This window comes from Vicia villosa, linkage group LG4 (assembly GCF_029867415.1).
Source record: "Vicia villosa cultivar HV-30 ecotype Madison, WI linkage group LG4, Vvil1.0, whole genome shotgun sequence".
Taxonomy (NCBI): Eukaryota; Viridiplantae; Streptophyta; class Magnoliopsida; order Fabales; family Fabaceae; genus Vicia; species Vicia villosa.
Window position 1 is genome coordinate 127,535,610 of NC_081183.1, and position 20,910 is coordinate 127,556,519.

Below are 20,910 nucleotides of genomic sequence, written 5' to 3' on the forward strand. Positions count from 1 at the left end.
AACATGATAGTTTAAAATAAACTAATAAATATAATTTTTTTAAAAAAAAATAGTGTAAACTAATCAACCGAACCAAACCAGTTAATTTGGTTCCATATTTTTCAAACTAAAATCGAACCAAACCAGTTAATTTAGTTTGGTTCTATATTTTTCAAACTAAAATCGATCACAACTGTTACTCTCTACAGTGCTCGTTCATAATTTGTTATGACTTATCTTGTATCTTTGAAAAACTTATCTTATATCTTTTTAAGAAACGCTAAGAAAAACTTATCTTATATCTTTTTAAGAAACGCTAACTGCACCCACTTCACTTTCTTGTAGTTGTCCAAATCTCCAAAATAATAATTTTACAATCATACTTATGTATTTGCAGTAAAATCCAAATGCAACAAAAATATTTGCAATAGATACAAATCTCCAAAATAATAATTTTACAATCATACTTATGTATTTGCAGTAAAATCCAAATGCAACAAAAATATTTGCAATAGTAAAATACAAATGCAACAAAAATACTCATTCCACTACATTTCTTTAGGTATTATTATGAAGTAAGTCTTTCAAATCATTTTAAATCAAAAGAAATTTAAATAAAGCTTATGATATTGTCTTTCATATCTCAAGTTAAAATATAGAAATAGGTCTTCATTATCTTAAAAAACTTGTATAACAAATTAATAAAAGAGACAACAAAATTACAAATTTATTTATATAATTTTGTCTATTTCGTTGATTTGTTTATAAATTCTGTACACAATTGATGCATATATTTAAAAAATTTATTATTTCAATTTAATGTCACATTAATATTAATTTTTTAAAAAGGTTAAGTTTTGTCTATATGACAATATTATTCCATTAAATTGACAATATTATTCCATTAAATTGTTAGGTTTTACGGTTGATTGGTTTGCAATATATAGGGATGGACAACCTGGTTGAAAATCAATCGAATTTCATCCGGTTCAGTAAAGATTTTTATTATCCAGTTCAGTAAAAAAATTTATTATAAAAAAGAAAACTACTTTTAAGTCAAAAAAGTAATTTGAACCGACGAAAAAAATAATCAACTCAACCAATTTTGACCACTAAATTAATAAAAACATAAATCATAAAAAATTGGATTAATATTAACTATGTAGATGCAGTCTAGCAATGAGCCCGCAAAATAAAATAAAAATCTTGCGAGCAAATGATAGAACAACAACTAAATCAGTATCGCAAACGAAGAAATTGCCTCAAAACATTCGTGTGAAACACGGTTAAGGGACAGAGTGCGTTTGCTTCAGAAATTTAAAAAAAATGGAAAAGAAATAGATGTTACAGTACTAAAGGGTCTGAAAGATCAGATTAAAAATCAAATTCAGACGAGTGAGCCTGCATAGAAATTGATATTCGCAAGTATGTAAATATAATTGATTGAACCGTAGAATCAACAGAGTTCAATCAAGAAGCTGACTTGCGTTTCTAAACAAAAGAATACTATCAAATTTCTTAAAATTAAAATAAAATAATATATGTATCAATCATAGAAGAACAGATATAACATATATAAATGAAGATTCAATTGAATATAAAAAAATGAACATCAGAAAGAACGGAAAAATTAAAAGGAACGAAGTGTTAATGTTTTGTTTGATAGATGAGCGAGTCTGGTGTTTATAAAGGGAATCAAGGAAGCCGCTAGGGTTTTCCATTACCCAATCTGAAACTTGTGAAATATGGGTCGGGTTGGGTCTCTTAGGTAATCAACCCAGGCCCATTTTTTAACCCAATTTTATTTGCAACATAAATAGCAAAATTCTGTTTTAAAACTATTTTAAGAAGTGAAAATTCTTTTTTTTTTCCAAAAAGATAATTGAAAATTTATTTTTTTTCTTTGATTTTGGTGCAAATATGAATCAAATAAAATATTTTGGTATTGTTTTTTAATATTTTTATGTTAAATTACATTTTTAGTCTCTCTATTTTGTCTTATTCACGAAATTAGTCCCCCTATTTTTAATTCAAACAGTTTTGGTCTCCCTATTTTAAATTCAAACAGTTTTAGTCCCCCTCTCAAGTTTTTTCCAGAAAAAATTGATGGGATTAGTCCTTTTAAATTAGTCAATCACAAAGTCAAATACCAAGATTTAAAAATAAAAATAATTTTTACTATTGAATAAATTTATTTGAATGATAAAGAATAAAAAAACAAAATAAATGTTAAATCTTTGTTGATCTCAATTTTTGTTTTCTTTGAAATATACAATTTGAGATAGAGCATTGTTCCCCGCGAATAAAACTTCAAGACATACCCCATATCTAAACTTACTACCTCAAAGACAGCAGGTTTCGACAAAATCGTAATTCAAGATACTCTCGTCTCTCTTAGCATTAAAGCAAATGAGACTATGCTTGTCCCATATTGTGGTGCCTATGCGAACACGAAACTGCCTGGGTGCTGGCAGAAGTACATAAGGGAGCCTGCAGTAGTTGCATTGGAGAAACTGTGAAAGGAACGATAATATTGACCGGCTCCGATGAAGGATATCATCGCCTTTTTCAAAAAGTGTGATCAATTCGAGAGGCATGTCGACCTTCACCACGCCATAGTTGAACATCTCTAGTCGATGACTTCGCCTTAGCCCCTTTATCAATGATGTGTGGACATCTTAGGTCTATTGCCCCTAGCGTCGAGCCAACTGAAATTCTTGATAGTACGAGTTGACTATTTCACCAAATGGATAGAGGTAAAAGATGTTGCTAAAATCACAGCCGAGAGAGTTTGTTGTTTCTACAAGCAGAAAATTATGTGTAAGTATGGACTTTGCGGAGCTATCATCTCCGATAATGGAACTCAGTTCACATGTGCTATGGTAACCAACTTTTGCATGGATTTGGGAATACATATGAAATTTGTATCTTTTGTACACCCGCAAGCCAGTGGGAAAGCTAAATTAGCAAACAAAGTACTTCTAAAGGGCCTCGAGAATAAGCTTGACGATGCCACGGGATTACTCCATAAGATATTATGGTCATACCACACTACCTCACAATCCACCAACAAAGAAACTCTGTCTCCTATGACTTCATGGAAAATATCCTTGTTTCCCCTTGTGGCAATATTTTTTATTGGACTTATTGGCAAAGATCTTTGCCGCCCCATGTTGAAATATTTTTTGCTAGATTTCTTGGTGAAGATCATTGTCGCCCCACGTGGCAATATTTGTTTTTGGACTTCATGGTGAAGATCCTTGCCATTGTGTCAATATTTGTTGTTGGATTTCATGGTGAAGATCCTTGCCATTGTGTCAATATTTGTTGTTGGATTTCATGGTGAAGATCCTTGCCATTGTGTCAATATTTGTTGTTGGATTTCATGGTGAAGATCCTTGTCGCCCTTTGTGGAAATATTTGTTGTTGGACATCATGGCGAAGATCCTTGTCGTCCATTGTGGAAATATTTGTTGTTGGACATCATGGCGAAGATCCTTGTCGTCCATTGTGGCAATATTTGTTGTTGGACTTCTTGGCGAAGATCCTTGCCTCCCTTTGTGGCAATATTTGTTGTTGGACTTCATGGTGAATATCCATGTTGCCCCAATGATAATATTTGTTGTTGGAATTCATGATGAAGATCTTTGTTGCCTTTTATGGCAATATTTGCTTTTGGATTTCATGGCGAATATCATTGCTGCCTCTTGTGGAAATATTTGTATTTTGAACTTCAAGGCGAAGATCCTTGCCACCCCATGTGGTAATATTTTTATGTTGGAATTCATGGAGAAGATCCTTGTTGCCGCTTATGGCAATATTTATTATTGGACTCCATGGCAAAGATCATTATAGCCCTTTGTGGTAATATTTGTTGCTGGATTTTATGGCGAAGATCCTTGTCGCCCCTTGTGGTAATATTTGTTGTTGGACTTCATGACGAAGATCTTCATTGCCCCTTGCGACAATATTTTTTGATGGACTTCATGGGGAAGATCCTTTGTGCCTCTTGTGGCAATATTTGTTGTTGGACTTCATGGCAAAGATCTTTGACGCTCTTTGTAGCAATATTTGTTGTTGAATTTCATGGAAAAGATCCTTGCCTCCCCTTGTGGCAATATTTGTACACTGGACTTCATGGGTAAGATCTTTGCCTTTTAAGATCTCTAATGCATATGCACACATAATGACTTGAAGACATCGTTCAATGTACAAAAATGCTAATGTTTTCCTAAGTTTTGACATCATGCAAAACATCCAATGGGCAAGTGCACTCACAGGATGGACCGAAGTGTAAGACTTCTCGTAAAGGATAAAAAAAATTGAGCCTAACAAGCCTATCACGTCAAGGAAGTCAGATTCTCAGGGTACCTATACCTCAATCTAAAAACACTTCATCCTCTATCAAGGGACTCGTACTTGAGGGTCTATATAGTGTTATTCTTGTAATGAACATATATAGGGTGAAGGCCATAAGCCGCCCTTAAGAGAGTCGATGTTCATATGTCACCTTCAAAGGCACCACCTCACCCCATAAATACTTCCCTATCGCCTAGTCTTGGGAAATGTGGGATAAGAATTTTCTAGTAATTGGCTCACATTCACTTGGAAATAGGGATTCAACAATCCACCATTGACTGAAGGACGGTCCTTGAGGGCGTGCAAGACGGACTACCGCACAAAGACTCTAATTTGTCAGGGTTAAACTATAGTCAAATAGAGTCTCATAAAATATTTTTCAAGTTAAATCGTGATTAAATAATACCTTATTATTTTATCATGGTTAAACTATAGGCTAACCTACATAGGATTTCCGAAAATTTGACATGACTTTGATCAAAATTCAATCAAAACGAGTTTTCCTCATCTAACTCGGGACGAGGTTGAGTGGATATACGAGGATTTGAGTTTTGTTCCCATGCCTACTTGACAATTATTGAATGTAGCTTTGGTTATGAGGAAAAAAATTTAGTCAAATTCAATACACAACCATGATTTGTTTTTTAAAGGCAAATCATACAAAAAATCCACATTTAATCCTAAAACTCCCCTAATGAGAAAAACCTCAAAACTTGATGGAAGATCAATAGAAAGAACAAAAGTTTACTCAAGCCACCTAAAAATTATATACCACACCGAAGTTCGGAGCTACCATCTTATAAATTACACCGACTATATAGACCCATCACACAACTCATAAGAAATACCATCGAGATCAGGTAAGACTCGACACTTGAACAAGTTGGCAATAATAAGGATTTAGTTGGCAATAGTAAGATCTTACCCTAGAAGTGTTGACAAGAAAAAACAACCACTTAGAATGGTTCTACCTATCCAAAATTAAGGGCGTGCTAATATCACTTTATTAATAGGGATAGCGACACCCAAACTAGCATTAAGGGGGGCATTGCAAGCTAACGCAACCAAGTAAATTGCTTCTTTCTCATGTCGCCACCACCATCGGTCTCTTTCTGAAGAGAGGATAAATCTCTGAATTAACCTAAGGAAATTAACAACCAACTTATGTTCTCCAACAAAAAAGGTTCTCCACCACCAAAGGCGGCAAACAAGAGTCTAAGTACACAATTATGGTGGATGAGAGGATCCGACAATCAACATTCACAAGTTCCTCGTTTGTATTCCCTAACTGTTAAGGACATGAGTGAGTAATCTTTTCTTAGGAAGATATTTCTAAATACAATAATCTAATAGCTCATTTGTTTTAGATTCCTATATATCAACACCAAACATGATTTCGACCAAAGCAAGAAAATGTTGCTTTGAGAAATCTTCGATTTTGGAGATGTTTCCCGCTTAAAACATCACACTCGCAATGTATTTCATAAAAATAAAATAAAAAAGCATCACATTTTTTCAAAGAATATAATCACAAGCTTCACAATTGAGGCCCTTGCAACTATTCTAATATACAGAGGCCATTGCAACTACTCTAATATACCTTAAAGTCTCACATTGTTTGAGAATTGAGGATAAAAATATTTTATATACAACACAGACACTCTTAAACCCAATGAAGTGTGTTTTCCAAAAGACAAAACCGTGACGAGTTTTCACTCTCAAAGCGAACAATACCTCATAGCCATAGTGGTCAGCAGATTTGAAGTCGACCAGAACATTGACACTAGAAGGAGGGATAAACATGCTCAGGGTTCACAAACACACGGTGTCTCTTAGCCTCGACCGGAGGGCAACAATCTCAGTACACCTTAAAACCCCATATTACTTGGAAAGATTAGACTTGAGGTCGGTCAGAACAATTTCTAAAGAGTTCCATCCAGCATAAAGTGATAACACAAATTGTCGTCCCTGCATTTATTTATCAAGTACTTATAATAACAGATATTTTCGCAACCATGTTGATAGTATGGGAACACACCATAAGGATACATAAGTTATCAGATTGGTAAATCAGAAAATACTTGAGATAATCATATTGATCCGACACCATAAGGATACATAAGTCATCTTCCAAATAAAAGATTGATAAAGTAGAAAATACATGAGATCATCATGTAAAGACACAAGCAACGTATGAATTTACATATTTAACATCAAAATGATATTAGGCAACATCTCATTTATTTTCCAAACAAAATAAATAATCCAAGCGTGTTTCAGTAATTGTGTGCATTTGTTATGTGTCAATCCTCTTTAAGCCTTCACAATGTCTGTCTATCTAGACAATGCACAAGTGCACTCCAGATCTGTATGTCCGTGACAGTATCCATGAAAAATTTAGGGTGACAAATTATGCAAGGCTTACAGAAACTGGAGCCAAACATCTGCTTTGGACACCTTACAAAATCCTGCAAACATCTTATTCTTCATTTTATTTCTTATACTCCCAAATAAAACCACTTACTACTATTATTAATTAGATCATACCCCTATTCCATTGTATAAAAATTGAATGGAATGATAAGGAGATCAACAACACAACAACCGGTCCCAAGCCCAGATAAAAGGAGAGAGTTGTGTTTAATAGACGACAAATAATGTAAAACTTTGCCAAATCTCTATGAAACAGAATGATAAGGAGATCAATAAGCAAAAATTGACAACTGATGTCACGTCATCCACTCCCTATTACCCTATTCATTTCTATTAATTCAAACATAACAGGAGCAAGGAGAAGTTTCTTTAAGAACACCATTTCATGGTCAACTAATTGCAAGTTCAAAATCTGCTCCATGAAGTCTTTTATTAGAAGGAACTGTGAAACAAAAAAATAAAAAGCCATCCGTTCTGTAATTAACAGTGATGTGCAATACATATCAGTAAGAGATGATAAATTAAAATATCATTACCAGCCACAAGCCATTTCATATTTCTCCACAGGTAGCACAGTATGGTACATCCTACAATATTCAATTTATTTACCTTCTTGGAAGGTATTTCATGAACAATAATTCAAGCACTAAAACTTTCCTAACACTTCAATGTCAAGTACTAAGAAATGATCCAGAAGAAAAAAAATATATATTCATACAAAAATGTTCCCGGTACAGGGAGTACCTGATATCGTATACAATAAGTCTTTAGTTGTCCATGTTGATCAATCTGAAATTGCTTGTGACAAGAGGTTCCAACAGAAAGCATTTCCATAAATCAATGTCAAATACCAGTAAAGTGAAGCACTTTTCTACAATCAAACATTTTACAAATGTAACTTATCATGATCATGACTCTTCTATGTCCCTTGCCTTCTTATCTCCCAGCTTCATCATTCCATGATATAACTTCAATAGATGAGAAGTTTCCTCCTCTCTAAAACGTAACACATATTTTTCCAAAAACAATTTCTCAGACATATAAAACGGAGAAAGCAAGCTAGCCTTTTCGCTTCTCAAACCCTTAGCTAGAAGATAAAAAATAACCATAGCTCTTGGAATGATCCTTTTCTCCAAACAATAACCAAACATCCCTGGTCCCTTGACTAGATAAGAAGAATCCCAATCCATCTCATTAACCCAAAAACTCATCACCCTATTGATTTTATCGTTCGACGCTAACATACATTTCGGCTGCCTCTTAATAGCTTCCAAAACAGTTTCCTCAGACCAACCCCAACTCTTGAAGGTCTCAATTCTCTCATTCCATTTTGATTTACTTAAACCTATTTTCCCGAGCAATGCATCACCGAAATACGATTTAGAAGGATCAAATCCCATGTTTTTCAATTCCTCCACCGTCTCCTTCAACTCTCTAGGTCTACAAAAGATAACATTCGGTCTAGTACGAAGAATCCTATAAATGCTAGAATAGCAAACACCATTCTCAACCATCATATTGACATTAGGAGCAAGATAATCACTACAAAGCAAAGAAGGACATGAAATTACTGAAGCAATAGTCTTTTCATCGGATTGAAGATATTGAGTTACCAAATTATAAACAGGGATAACACGATTATTCAAGCTGGATTTCATGAATCTAGGGTTACCTACAACGATGCGGACGATATCAGAGGTAGAAGCGCCTTTGGAGAGTAAAAATTGAAACTTTGGGAGAACCCTTTTCTGGGTGTTGCAGGAAAGAAGCCAGGGCTCCCTTTGGATGATTTTGTGTATATCTGAATCGGCGAAACCGTGGGTTCTGAAGAAGCTGAGGACTGAGTCGGGTTTTTTTGAGGTTTTGAAATGGACGAGTTTGGAGGCTTTGAGAGCGGATTCTGATGAGAATTTGAGGTTGTTGATGAAGTAGGAGACAGCGAATGAGGGTGAAGTGGTGGTGGTTGTGGTGAGGAATTTGTGAGCAAATGGGAAATGCAAGTTGCAGAGTATTCTTGAGGTTGTTGATATGGCGGAATCATTGGGGTGTAGCAATGCTTTGAACATGGTTATTGGTGAAATCAATGGATTGTAATGAAATGTAGGGTTTTGGTGGAAGAAGAAGATTCGATTCAATTCAACTGAACTGTGTTCGTGTGGATAGAGCTGAGAGATGCTTAGTGACTGTGCGTGAAGACTAAAAAATCGCCGATACAAGAGAATTTTGTATAGGTTCTTTTTGGAGAGGCAAGGGCAAATATATATTTTAATTTTGTTTCCCTCTACCTAAACTTAACGGGACTTATAGGATTATTGGTGTAGTTTGTTGTTCATTTGGCTTAGATTCCTATCTAATTTTTCATGTTACAATTTAGATTTTTATTTAAATTTCGTGGTGGAACCAAAAATAAAGGAGATAATGAAATCTCCAAGAGAATGAAGCTTTGTCGGCGATTTTAGGCATGAGTGTCTCGATTTAAAGGTTGTAATTGTGATGCTTTTGAAATAGGAGGTATTTATTTTGAATTAATCTCCGGTGTGGTGGACTTAGGGTATCTGTATTGTTAGCACTCTAGCACTCAAGTCAGTTAGGATTCAAGATGATTGTAGTGAAAGTGGAGATTAGAAATTGTGTACCTAAAAATCTTTTGAGAAGGCATTTATACTTTGGGCTTGACGGAGCAGACATGATAATTGTTCCTTGATTTGTTGGGCCTTTGACCGGCACATAACCGTCCCCCAAGACTCGTCAGACACTTTGGATACCGGGGAAGTCTTTTAGCAGTCGTGGTCGGCCTTCAAGAATGACTATATGTGCTTTAGCGGGTAAACATCACTTTGATTTTTCCAAAATATGATGGAGAGCATGAGCATTAAATGTGGTTCCATCATTGAAACGTTTGACCATTTTTCTCTTGACGTGTGACTTGAAAAGGTAGAGAGTGACATGACACAACTTATTGTGTACTTGAGTGCACTTGAGTTCAGTTGTGTTCCCAAGGTGAAATATGACTGTTGGTTTGCTCTTGTGCCTTACTTTCAATTTGATATGTCTGATTGACTTTGCTTATATAAGAATAAGAGGAATTTAGGGAGTTTTTTTCCAACCTGATAGATTGAATTTCTCTTATATTCTTTGAACCTGTTATGGGCCAGCCATATTCTTTGCGATCCGGCCCATCTTCAGAGATCTGACCACCATAAGGAAAGAACTCCCTATATTGATTTGGTCTAGGCATGTTGCTTTTCAAAACCATTCATGTCCAGGCATAACATCCTAGATCCAGTTCAAGTACATACGAAAAAGCTTTTGGAACATTCTCATGACCACTAAATCTCCCGTAATTTGGAAGTAGAAGATCCGCACCTCCAACGCGTCCAACTGTCCTTCACATTCTAAGCCAGTTAGTTAGAAAGTCGGTTATCGAACTCCTCTATATAAGCGGATGACTCCATTTCATATAACAAGTTTTAAACACAATTTGAATACTCTCTCATTATTCACATACTGACTTGAGCGTCAGAGTGCTAACCTTCCATGTAGACCCCCTCTGTCGCATTAGAAGCTCTCCTCCTCCGTAGCTTGTGTGATTCCATATACTTCTAGTTTCGGTATGGAACAGTGGCGCCTTCTGTGGGAACTGACACTTAATTCTCATATATCTTGTGATTTCCTATTCCCAAGTCTTTCCTTGTTGCCTAAACTTTTTTTATTTAAAATTTTCGAGTTAGTTAAAAATTATGTACCATCATCATTTCTAAATGACTTTAGATCTTTTTCTTAACCACCATTTTCATGTTTTCATCACATTTTGACTTCATCTAGATAAAATGTAGTGTATGTAACGCCCCAAACTACTTTCAGGATTACCGACTAACCCCATAAACCAACACGAGTCTTTTCATCATGCTTTTTCCCCACTCATACGCTTTCTAGGAAACTTTCCAGAATGTCATCCATCCAAATATTATTCCAAGTCAAGCATGCTTAACTATGGAAAGGGTGTGAGTGAGAAAAATGCATGATGAAAAGACTCGTGTTGGTTTGTGGGGTCAGCCAGTAATCTTGAAAGTAGTTTGGAGCGTTACACACACTACAATTAATCTTGATGAAGTCAAAATGTGATGGAAACATGAAAATGGTTGTTAGGAAAAAGATCTAAAATCATTTAGAAATGATGACAGTGCATAATTTTTAACTAACCCATTTTTTTTAAAAAAATATTTAGGCGACAAGGAAAAACTGTGGCCAAAATAAAATAAAATAGTTATCTACAATATTAGGCAACGGTTCTCAAGTGTGAGATATACCATTTTTCATAAGTTGCAAAAACCATGTCTATTAGAATAGGTCACCGTTTTATTTACTTTAGGACTTGGTTTTTCATTGTTGGATAAGTTATTCGAGAAAAATTACATACTAGAAAACTTGATTGCAAGTTATCCGGTGAATAAAAATTATATACCGGAAAAACTTGACTGCAAGTTATCTGGTGAAGAAAAATTATAAGCCGGAAAACTTGATTGCAAGTTATCCGATAAAAAAAAATTATAAATCGAAAAACTTGATTGTAAGATATTCGGTGCACTTTAGTAGGCGTGTGAAATGGTAAATATTAAATAATAAAATTATTTGATAAATTCAAAGGAGTAGAATTGGAATATTTTAAAAAATGTAGGGGTAGAGGGATAATGGTGGGGGTATGACGTAAAATTTTCGCCAATTAGGCCTTTAAAAAGGCTATGCTCAAGCTGAAAAATAAGTTTTTGATAGAAAAATTTTACTTTGTACCCCTATAATTATACTCATACCCCCTAGACATAAAAAATTAGGACCGAAATACCCTCGTATAAATAGTACATATTTTAATTTTTTTTCATTTTTCCTCACATTTCAAAAAAAAAAAATCGAAACACCTAAAATTATATAAATCGGAACACTTTTTCAAAGTGTTCGGGTTTAAAAAAAAATACACCAGAACACTTGGAAAAAGAGTTCCGGTAGTCAAAGTTTTCAAGTTACATACCGAAACACTTAGTTAAAGTGTTTTATGGTAATTTTAAAGTTGAATAAAGTGAGAGTTAAAGTGCAAACCGGAACACTTATTTAAAGTGTTCCGGTGGTTTATTTTTTAAAAAATATTTTAGACTTTAGACAACGTTTTAAAACTGTTGCATAAAGTTCTGGGAATAGAGCAAAACCGTTGCCTAGGGTGTCACCAGTGTATGCTTTTTCACAATAATTTAGGCAACTTTTTTTTTATTTGTCATTTAATTTAGGTAACGGTTTTAAAACGTTGCATAAAATCTAGAATTTAAAAAAAATCACCGGAACACTTTAAATAAGTGTTTCGGTATGTAATTTCAAACTCCACTTTAAATACATTGAAAACTACCAGAACTCTTCTTTTTTTAAGTGTTCCGCTTTGTTTTTTTTAAACCGGAAGACTTTAAAAAAGTGTTCCGATTTATATATTTTCGGTGTTTTGATTTTTTTCTGAAATGCGAAGAAAAAATGAAAAAAATTTAAAATATCTACTATTTACAAGAGGGTATTTCGGTCTATTTTTTTTCATGTAAGGGTATAGGTATAATTGTAGGGGTACAAAGTAAAATTTTCTTTTGATAGGCCAAAAGACAGACTTAGGCTTTGAATTTTTTAGCAGGTCAGGTTCATGTTTGACAAAGCCTAACTCGATCCAACCTATTCTCATCCTTAAGCCTTAAGGCTAGGGCTAGGGATAATAATCATTATCAATGTACTTGCAACTATCAATGTGTAGTAATTGTTGTTTGACTTTTATGTCAAAAAGGAAATAGCAAGAACAATTTAATATAAGCAATTATATTTTTTAATTGATAATTAGTGATAATGTTGAATTATGAAAAAGAGATCACGTGAATTTGAATTTTTTGATGAAATAGAAATTTTATTTCATTTTGACCAAATAGATAAATTTTAGAAATATTTTGTATAGAATTTTTGGTTCTAAATATTAAAGAATTTGTTCGTAACAATTTTATATCGGTGAAGAAGAGTAATGTTGTATGAAATAATATCTTGCAATCAAGTTATTTTTTATATCGTCTCATATGGTCTTAATTTATAATTTTTTAGTTTATTTATTTTTTTATTTACTTATTGAGAGTTAGAAAGATTGAAAAATAGAGATTTGTGTATAGAAACCTTCACAATTAGTTTTTGGGAAGTATGAAGGCGAATGCTATTTTTTTTAAAAATCATTTATAATATTTTATAATAATTTTATGAATACAATGAATGAAAGAGTTGCTCTCTCCCTCAATATCTTTTGAATGAATTGTCTAAACAAATTTTGTCTTTCTTTTTTTTACCTTATTCTGTTATATTTCTACTTATTGATTATTATTATTATTATTAAAAATTATTTATTTTTGTTGCTATTGTTCTTTGTCCCCGCTTATTTAAGTGTGGATTTAAATTGAAGTTGTCATTATTAAAAATATATTTATGATACATGATACCAAAGTTATCTTTCAAATTATAAAAAACACATTAAAAAAAATTATTTTTTATAGGTAAAATTAACGGGCCCAAACAACTAGGTATAAATGGATTCCTTTCATTTCGGTTAGTAAATTTAAAATTAGCCAAGAAAACGTCTATTTTCTTTCCTTGAAAAAGCTAATGTTAATTAAATAAATTTCAAGTTTTAATTTTAATTTTTATAAATTAATTATTTTAAAATATTTTAAAGAGGATTTTAATAAGTGTGTTATAGGTTTTGTCAAAAAAAAAAAAAAAGAGTGTGTTATAGGTATTGATTAAAGAATTATTAGACTAATAATATGTGCTAATGGTAGTCTAGCCGGCTGATGATGTAATTGGTAGGCCTGGCATTTGACTAGTACAAGCGACTCATGGTTTAAGTTGAAACGAAATCGAACACTGTAACTCAACTATTCCCATGCACAAAGTAGTGCTTATAAATAAATAAGTCATTCATGAGAAAAATAACAAACATCAAGTCTCCATAATTTCATCTCTTGTAAAATCAATCTTTTCATTTTCATTTCACAAGAATTGGTGTCTCTCTTCAATAATATAATGTCCATAAGTTTGCATGTGGTTCAGTCAGGCCCAACAACACTGTTTTCAATCTTCTTAGCAATCCTCCTTCTACCCATATCATGTAATGATTTAGATCAAAAGTATTTCATTCTAGTGAACCAATGCAAATTCAGAGTATGGCCAGCTTCCTTTTCTACCGCTCAAAACACAACTCTTGAAACCAACCACTTTAGTTTAAAAATGTGGGACAGGTCCACTGTTTGGGCTCCTCCAACTTGGAACGGCCACGTTTGGGGCCGAACTCTCTGCAGAACTAATTCAGCCACAGGAGGGAACTTCTCATGCATTACTGGCGATTGCGGTACTGGCAAGCAATCATGTGATGGAATGCGAGACATGCCCCCTGCCACACTAGCAGAATTCCGTCTAGGAAAAAATGGTCTTGTTTTTTATAATGTTGATGTTGTAGAAGGTTTCAATATCCCCATAGTGGTGGTTCCTATTGGTGTTTCTGGTGAGAACGTGAATTGTAGCACTGCAGGTTGCCTTACAAACATTAATAATATGTGTGCAAAAGACAATGGGACAAACACATTTACTTGTTCAACTAATTTGTATAAGATCATATTTTGCCCAGCTTCCAGGTTAGACCATCAAAATTTCTCACTATCTAATATCATTTACACACTTTAAAAATTTAATTAAAAAAGTGTTTGTCTGCTAGTATTGTGAATCAAAATATTACAACAATTTATTCCTACTTTTTAAAGTAAGATGTTTTACACTTTATAAATTTTTTTTATGGCTTTATTTTTAATCAAACGTGAAATTTGATACAAGGCGATTGTTTGAATCCGACCCTCAAAAAAGACAACGATAATAAAAAACATAACTTTTGAACATCATCAACTTAGCTATGTGTGCTTTAAGTTTCCCACTATACCACCCCCTATAAACAATCATGTCTATAATATTCTTCACTATCTAAGTATTATCTACACTATTACCATAGCTTTTATTAATACGTTATTTCCAAACTCCATAAAGGATCTAAGTTGCGGCTAACTTCAATATAGAAGCTCTCCATCCTTTCTCTTTGATACACCAAATTAACCAATTAAGTTCTTCATCCCATTCTTTAGGATATGCTTCACTTGAGTCCAATCAAGTACTTTGGATCAAATAATCGTCACAACAATCATAGAACAAGTGATTTATGGTCTCCTCGTTTGAAAAAAAATCAACTGTTACTGTTACCAACATTCCATACTTGAACAATCTATGTTTGGTGGCTAACCCACCATGGCAAGCAAGCCATAATATCATCAAAGTCTTAGGTCTTGCAGCATTGTAGTGGAATACATTACGCCAAGGCACCTTTGGATCATTTGCTCGCATCAGCTTATACACATCCTTCCTTCTAAACCTATCATTGTTTTGCAACTGATCCCATAATCCTGAGGGATGCACACAATATTCCACGCAATGAGACTCTACTTACGTGAGAACCACAGGGAAATTTGAATTTTAAGTAAAAAAAAACTATTTTCTTTCACATATATTTCAAATTAACTGATGAACTAGAAAAAATAAAATCATTTTTAAATTTTTAAATTGATCAGACAACAAATAACCTTAGACCTATCATCCAGAGAAATAAATAACCCTTGAGAATTCTTTTTTTTTTTTTAGTGAATAATTCTACTGTCAAGTTATTGAAAAATAATATGGATAATTTTAATTCTATTGTCATGTTCCTAAATGTTAATTCAGTTTGTAGCCATGCAGGGACAATAGGAAAATAATTTTAATTCTATTGTCATGTTCCCGAATGCCTTTAACAATATTTCTTTTTAAACATTTTTGTTTAGATTATTAATTTTATTAATTTTTATATTGTAGCATGGGACTTTTCGATCAAAGTGTGAGTGTAGACGACTCATTCACTGCTGGCAATGGGACAAATCAGTTGCTCTCTTCTTCGAGAGAGTTTGCTTTTGGTACTTTGATCATTGTCATGTTAATTATTTTGGGATTCTCCATCGCTATAGTTATAACATTGGTTGGCGCAATTTTTTATTGGTACAACTCAAAGAAGATAAAAAGTAGCACAACCAACAAAAAAGTTGTTGATAGAAATTTGAGAATTTTTTCTTTCAAGGAAATTACAAAAGTAACAAACAATTTTAGGGAAGAATTAGGAAGAGGGTCTTGTAGCATTGTATACAAAGGAAAGGTAGATGTGGATACTTGTGTCGCGGTTAAAAAATTGGACAAGTTATTTCAAGATAGTGATAAGGAATTTCAAACTGAAATGAATGTGATAATCAAAACTCATCATAGGAACCTTGTGCGTCTTCATGGGTATTGTAGTGAAGATCAACACAGGATTTTGGTGTATGAGTTAATGAGTAATGGTACTTTAGCAAGATTTCTTTTCACACCTTTGAAACCAAACTGGAACCAACGAGTTCATATTATCATTGGGATTGCAAGAGGTCTTGTTTACTTGCATGAAGAATGTTGCACCCAAATAATTCACTGTGACATAAAGCCACAAAACATCCTTCTTGATGATGACTACAATGCCAAGATTTCAGATTTTGGGTTAGCAAAACTATTATTGATTAATCAAAGTCACACAAAAACCGGAATCAGAGGAACCAAAGGTTATGTTGCACCAGATTGGTTTAGGAGTGCACCTATCACTTCTAAGGTTGATACTTTTAGTTTTGGAGTGTTATTACTAGAGATTATTTGTTCTAGGAAAAATATAGAGGATGATACTGTTAGTGAAGAAAAAAGAATTTTAATTGATTGGGCATATGATTGCTACAAGACTGGTAGAATGGATATTCTTTTAGAAAATGAATATGAGGCAGACAAAGATATGAGTAGATTTGAAAAATTTGTCATGATTTCTATTTGGTGCACTCAAGAAGATCCATCTCTAAGGCCACCAATGAAGAAGGTGTTGTTAATGCTAGAAGGGATTGTTGAAGTTGAAATTCCTCCAAATCCCTACTTGTATGGTTCTTCTAATCAAAGTTAGTTCTCTTTAAAATTTAGTTTTGATGTTGCTTTTCACCTTTACTTACAAAGTGTATTTGCTCATTTTGTTTTTCTCTAAAGCAGGGAACATATCACTAAAAAAATGAATATATTAGATCTATATTTTTCCAAAAAACCACCTTTTCATTATATTTTTCTCCCATTTAGCATTGCATGCAAAATTTCTTACGTTTAAAAAAAATATTTGTTCACATTTATTGATATTATAATCTTTAAAGTTTGTAAGACTTTTAATTTACAGTAACTAAATATGGAAAACTTATTATGATAATACAAGATGTTCTTTTGTTTTAATTGAGATCTATATTACCAATTAGAATTAGGATTCACATCACTCTCATGCTCTCCTTCCACATTGTCCATCAATAGGAGAGCCAAAAACATTATCTCTCTTTTCTTTCCATCTCCTTTATTAATTTTTATTCTGTGTTAAAAAATTCCATATTTTGCATTGATCAGAGTATATTGAAAGAAGAATTTAGAAGAAAAATGTTGGTTCGAATCATTGCAGATTAAAGATAAAATAATAATTATAAAACTCTTCTTGTTTCTATTGTTTTAGCCAAACTAGGGCTTATATGGGGTGAATTATTGAATTCATTTTTATTCTTTAGGTGAAGGGATCTCTAAGTGTCTGTGAGTTCATTTTGTGACATAAAAATGTACGAGTAATAAAAAAAAAAGATAGACTAAAATAAGAAAAACCAAAAATATAGAATGATGACTAATGAAAAACAAAGATGATAATTTTATTAACACCATTAGAAAAGACAACAAAACAAGAAATAGAAGAAAAAAAAGGAAAATAAAACCTCACTGATCTTTCCATGTATTAGATAATTCCAAAAGTAATGAGATAGAAATTCATGTTAAATCAATATTCTTCATAAAATTGTGTTTTAAGGAATTGTACTCCACAAAATTAGGTCTTGCGAAAGACCTGACTATGGCATAAAACTAGTGTTTTATGTAACTGGACTCCACAATCACAATTGTAGCTTCATTATAGTAATAAAATCTTGTTTATTATTAGATTAAATACTTTGTACTTTGAGTTTTATTTAAAATATGATTTGGTGAAGTTAGCATGCCTATGATAACTCCAAAAGACAGTATTCAAATTTCCTACTGTACAGTTATAAAATAGTCACCATTGCCACTTTTATGAATAAAAAAGTATTATTTTCCAGCTATGTTTTTAAACAAAATGACAAGGATTTGTGGACTGTAGCAGTTGAATGATACTTTGACTCCACCCAATCTAAAACCAAAATTAAGAGAGAAATTTAGTGATATGTAGATAAAGAGGATTCTACCTCCTTGGATACACTCTACCTCAAATTCAGAACTTGTTCCAAGAAAATTAAGATTTTTTTATCATGTAAAATTATATTTTAATTCGTTTCAAAATACATCTTTGTGAAAGTTAATGGGTTTTGAATAAAGCCAGAAAAGAAAGAATGTACACTTTGAATTAGGAGTATCATTTTATATGATTGATGACTTGATATCTAAGTAAACTCAGGTCCTAAGAGTTGGCTTGACAGTGGCCTAAAGCTGATTGCCAAGTATTAAACAGTTGTAGTTCCCAACTATAATTGTAACTTCAATGTTGAAGTTTGAGATATCTTCACAATTGCACCATAACCACAATCACAGAGTAGTATTTACCCTGTTGGTATTTGCAACTGTAATTTAAAACTATTTCAGGTTTTTGGGCTAAACAAACATGGAAAATTCAATCATTTCACACTATCACAAAAAAAAAAAAGAACTCCATACCCATAAATGCAAGAAAATTCAACTTTTGAGGTATTATTAGACCTGAGATAAATCAAAATTTTGAAAAAATATCAATGACAATAAACAAAAATTTGTTCAAAATTCCAAATAAGCATAGGAAACAAGTTAGCTAAACTAGCTCTAATTACAATGGTACTAAAGATGTATTCAAACAAAATAAGGATCAAGAATGAAACCATTAAGGCTAAAGCACCTGAATACCTGATCGTCACATGCAAGTTTTGTCAGCTGTGAATGCAGGATTGAGTTTTTCCTCATACAACTTTAATAGATAAGAAGATTCGTCAAAACGTTTTATAAACATATCACGGAAATATTTCTCAGGCACCATAAATGGAGAAGTTAAGCTAGCATTCTTTTTTCGCAAACCTTTCTCCATCAGAAATTGCAGTACATGTGCCATCGGAATGATCCTTTTTTTCAAACTTAACGAAAAAATTGTTGGTCCTTTGGTAAGGGCGAGAGCATCCCAACCCAACTGATTGACCCAAAAACTCATCACTGAATCAATTTTAGCAATGGATACTAACATACATTTAGGCTGCCTTTTAAATGCATCGAGAACATTTTCATCCAACCAGCCCCATTTTTTAAAGGCATCGACTTTCTCTTTCCACCGAGTTTTGGTTACTGATATTTTTGCAGCCAATGCTACACCAAAGGCTGGTTTTGAAGGATTAAAACCCAAATCCTTTAATTCCTCCACCAGCTCCAACATGTCAGGTGTATCCAATATCCGAGGCCGCCTCTGAAGCAATCTTGCAATGCTTGAGTCTAGCACTCCGTTCTCAATTAAGATTCTAATGTTACGCGACACTTGAGGGTGACTAAGTAAAGTTGGATTGTGAACAGCACAAGCAATAGTGTCCTTGTCGGATTGAAGGAATCTATGTGTCAATTCATAGGTTGGGACAATTTGATTCTTGAGGCTTGGAGATAAAACACGGGGTGTTTTAGTGACAAGTTTAACAATGTCGGAGTAAGAGGCGCCTTTGGAGAGAAAAAATTGAAACTTTGGCAACACCGTTTTGGATGGGTTGCAGGAAAGGAGATAGGGTCCCTTTGCAATCAAATCGCGTAGTTGGGGTTCTGAGAAACCGTGGTTTCTAAAGAAGTTGAGAACTGAATCAGGTTTTTGGGTGGTTTTGAATTTAACCTTGTAAGTGGAGCAGAGTTTGGAAGCAAATTGTGGGGAGAAACCGAAAGTGTGGATGAGGTAGGAGACTGCGAATGAGGTTGAATCGGAAGTGTTGGTGGAAAAATGCAGAGAAAATGGTGATGTTTGTGGAGAAGTTAAGGGTTTGAGGTAGATTAGGGTTTTGTGGCGGCATGTAATGAAGTTGAACATGGTGAAAACTGAAAGCAACGGAAAATGGAATTTGAATTCAATTATTTGTGTTACCTTGAATCTATTCCTCCCGGCGGTGGACGGAGAAAACGGAATCCGATGCATACACAGAATATTTATGTTTCCCGGCGGTGAACGGCCAAAATAGCGACTTCATGGTGCAGCTTGGGTGCCTTCGGCGGAGGTGCATTGAATACTGGTACGGCCACGAGTTTGAAATTAGAAAAAACAAACATGAGACGATTTTATATAATGGATTATTAGAGACTCAAATTATTATTGAAAATTTCTTTACCCACTATGGGGTTCAACCCCAGCTAGGGGTGGAAATAGGCTGAGCCGAGCTAGGCTTTGCCAAGCCTAAGCCTGGTCTGTAAAAAAAACTGAAGCCTAAGCCTGATCTGTAGCCTGTCGTACGCTTATTTTTTAGGTCTGAGCCTGACCTTTTCGAAGGTCTGGTTAGCCTGTTAGACTACATAGAAGCCTATTTGTTTTAGACATATGTAAATAAACAATTAAAATAATACTTAAATAGACTAACTAACTAAAAGAACTTATGAGAACAATGTTCATAATGTGTTTTCATCTTATTTTCACAAGTTCTTCAATATAACCAAGTTTCACTAATGGATTTTAATTCAAAGTACAAAATATAATATAATGATAATAAAAAAAATATTCATATTTATTTAAATAGGCCGGCCTGATAGGCTTAAAAGGCTTATTTTAGGGCCTGGGGCCTAGCCTTTTTAACTAAATAGGCTTATAAAAAAGCCTAGGCCTTTACTATTTAAAAATAATGTATGGCCTGGCGTGAGCCTATATAGGCTAGCCTGTAGGCCCCTGTTATCGGCCTGGCCTACTTC

The 20,910-nt window shown here is 33.6% G+C and overlaps 3 protein-coding genes across 4 annotated transcripts; 1 reads left to right on the forward strand and 2 right to left on the reverse strand.

Moving 5' to 3' along the window:
* Positions 1-5,049: 5,049 nt before the first annotated feature.
* Positions 5,050-9,028, reverse strand: LOC131595179 (uncharacterized). 2 transcript variants are annotated; one of them, XR_009281736.1, is made up of 2 exons: positions 7,516-9,028; positions 5,050-6,306 (listed from the first exon to the last, which is right to left on the reverse strand). XR_009281736.1 is itself a non-coding variant. In XM_058867468.1 (1 exon), the coding sequence occupies exon 1, from the start codon at positions 8,835-8,837 to the stop codon at positions 7,680-7,682; it is 1,158 nt and encodes a 385-aa protein (XP_058723451.1). In that variant the 5' UTR covers positions 8,838-9,028; the 3' UTR covers positions 6,531-7,679. The 2 variants fall into 2 exon arrangements, 1 of the variants encoding a protein (XP_058723451.1); XM_058867468.1 differs by lacking the exon at positions 5,050-6,306 and having other exon boundaries at positions 6,531-9,028.
* Positions 9,029-13,780: 4,752 nt separating this feature from the next.
* On the forward strand, positions 13,781-16,995 carry LOC131595176 (G-type lectin S-receptor-like serine/threonine-protein kinase LECRK1). The gene is made up of 2 exons (XM_058867465.1): positions 13,781-14,465; positions 15,724-16,995. The coding sequence occupies exons 1-2, from the start codon at positions 13,858-13,860 to the stop codon at positions 16,871-16,873; spliced, it is 1,758 nt and encodes a 585-aa protein (XP_058723448.1). The 5' UTR covers positions 13,781-13,857; the 3' UTR covers positions 16,874-16,995.
* Positions 16,996-17,012: 17 nt separating this feature from the next.
* Positions 17,013-20,266, reverse strand: LOC131595178 (uncharacterized). Its single transcript, XM_058867467.1, has 2 exons — positions 18,898-20,266; positions 17,013-18,717 (listed from the first exon to the last, which is right to left on the reverse strand). Exon 1 carries the CDS (start codon positions 20,147-20,149, stop codon positions 18,905-18,907), a length of 1,245 nt encoding a protein of 414 aa, XP_058723450.1. The 5' UTR covers positions 20,150-20,266; the 3' UTR covers positions 17,013-18,717; positions 18,898-18,904.
* Between the last annotated feature and the right edge of the window lie 644 nt (positions 20,267-20,910).

What these genes read in the sequence shown, in the direction of transcription:
- LOC131595179 (XM_058867468.1), bottom strand. Translation starts at nt 8,837, where the DNA reads ATGTTCAAAGCATTGCTACACCCCAATGATTCCGCCATATCAACAACC.
- LOC131595178 (XM_058867467.1), bottom strand. Translation starts at nt 20,149, where the DNA reads ATGCATCGGATTCCGTTTTCTCCGTCCACCGCCGGGAGGAATAGATTC.
- LOC131595176 (XM_058867465.1), top strand. Translation starts at nt 13,858, where the DNA reads ATGTCCATAAGTTTGCATGTGGTTCAGTCAGGCCCAACAACACTGTTT. An exon ending in ATATTTTGCCCAGCTTCCAG is followed by an intron (nt 14,466 to 15,723) that starts GTTAGACCATCA and finishes TTTATATTGTAG; the next exon opens with CATGGGACTTTTCGATCAAA.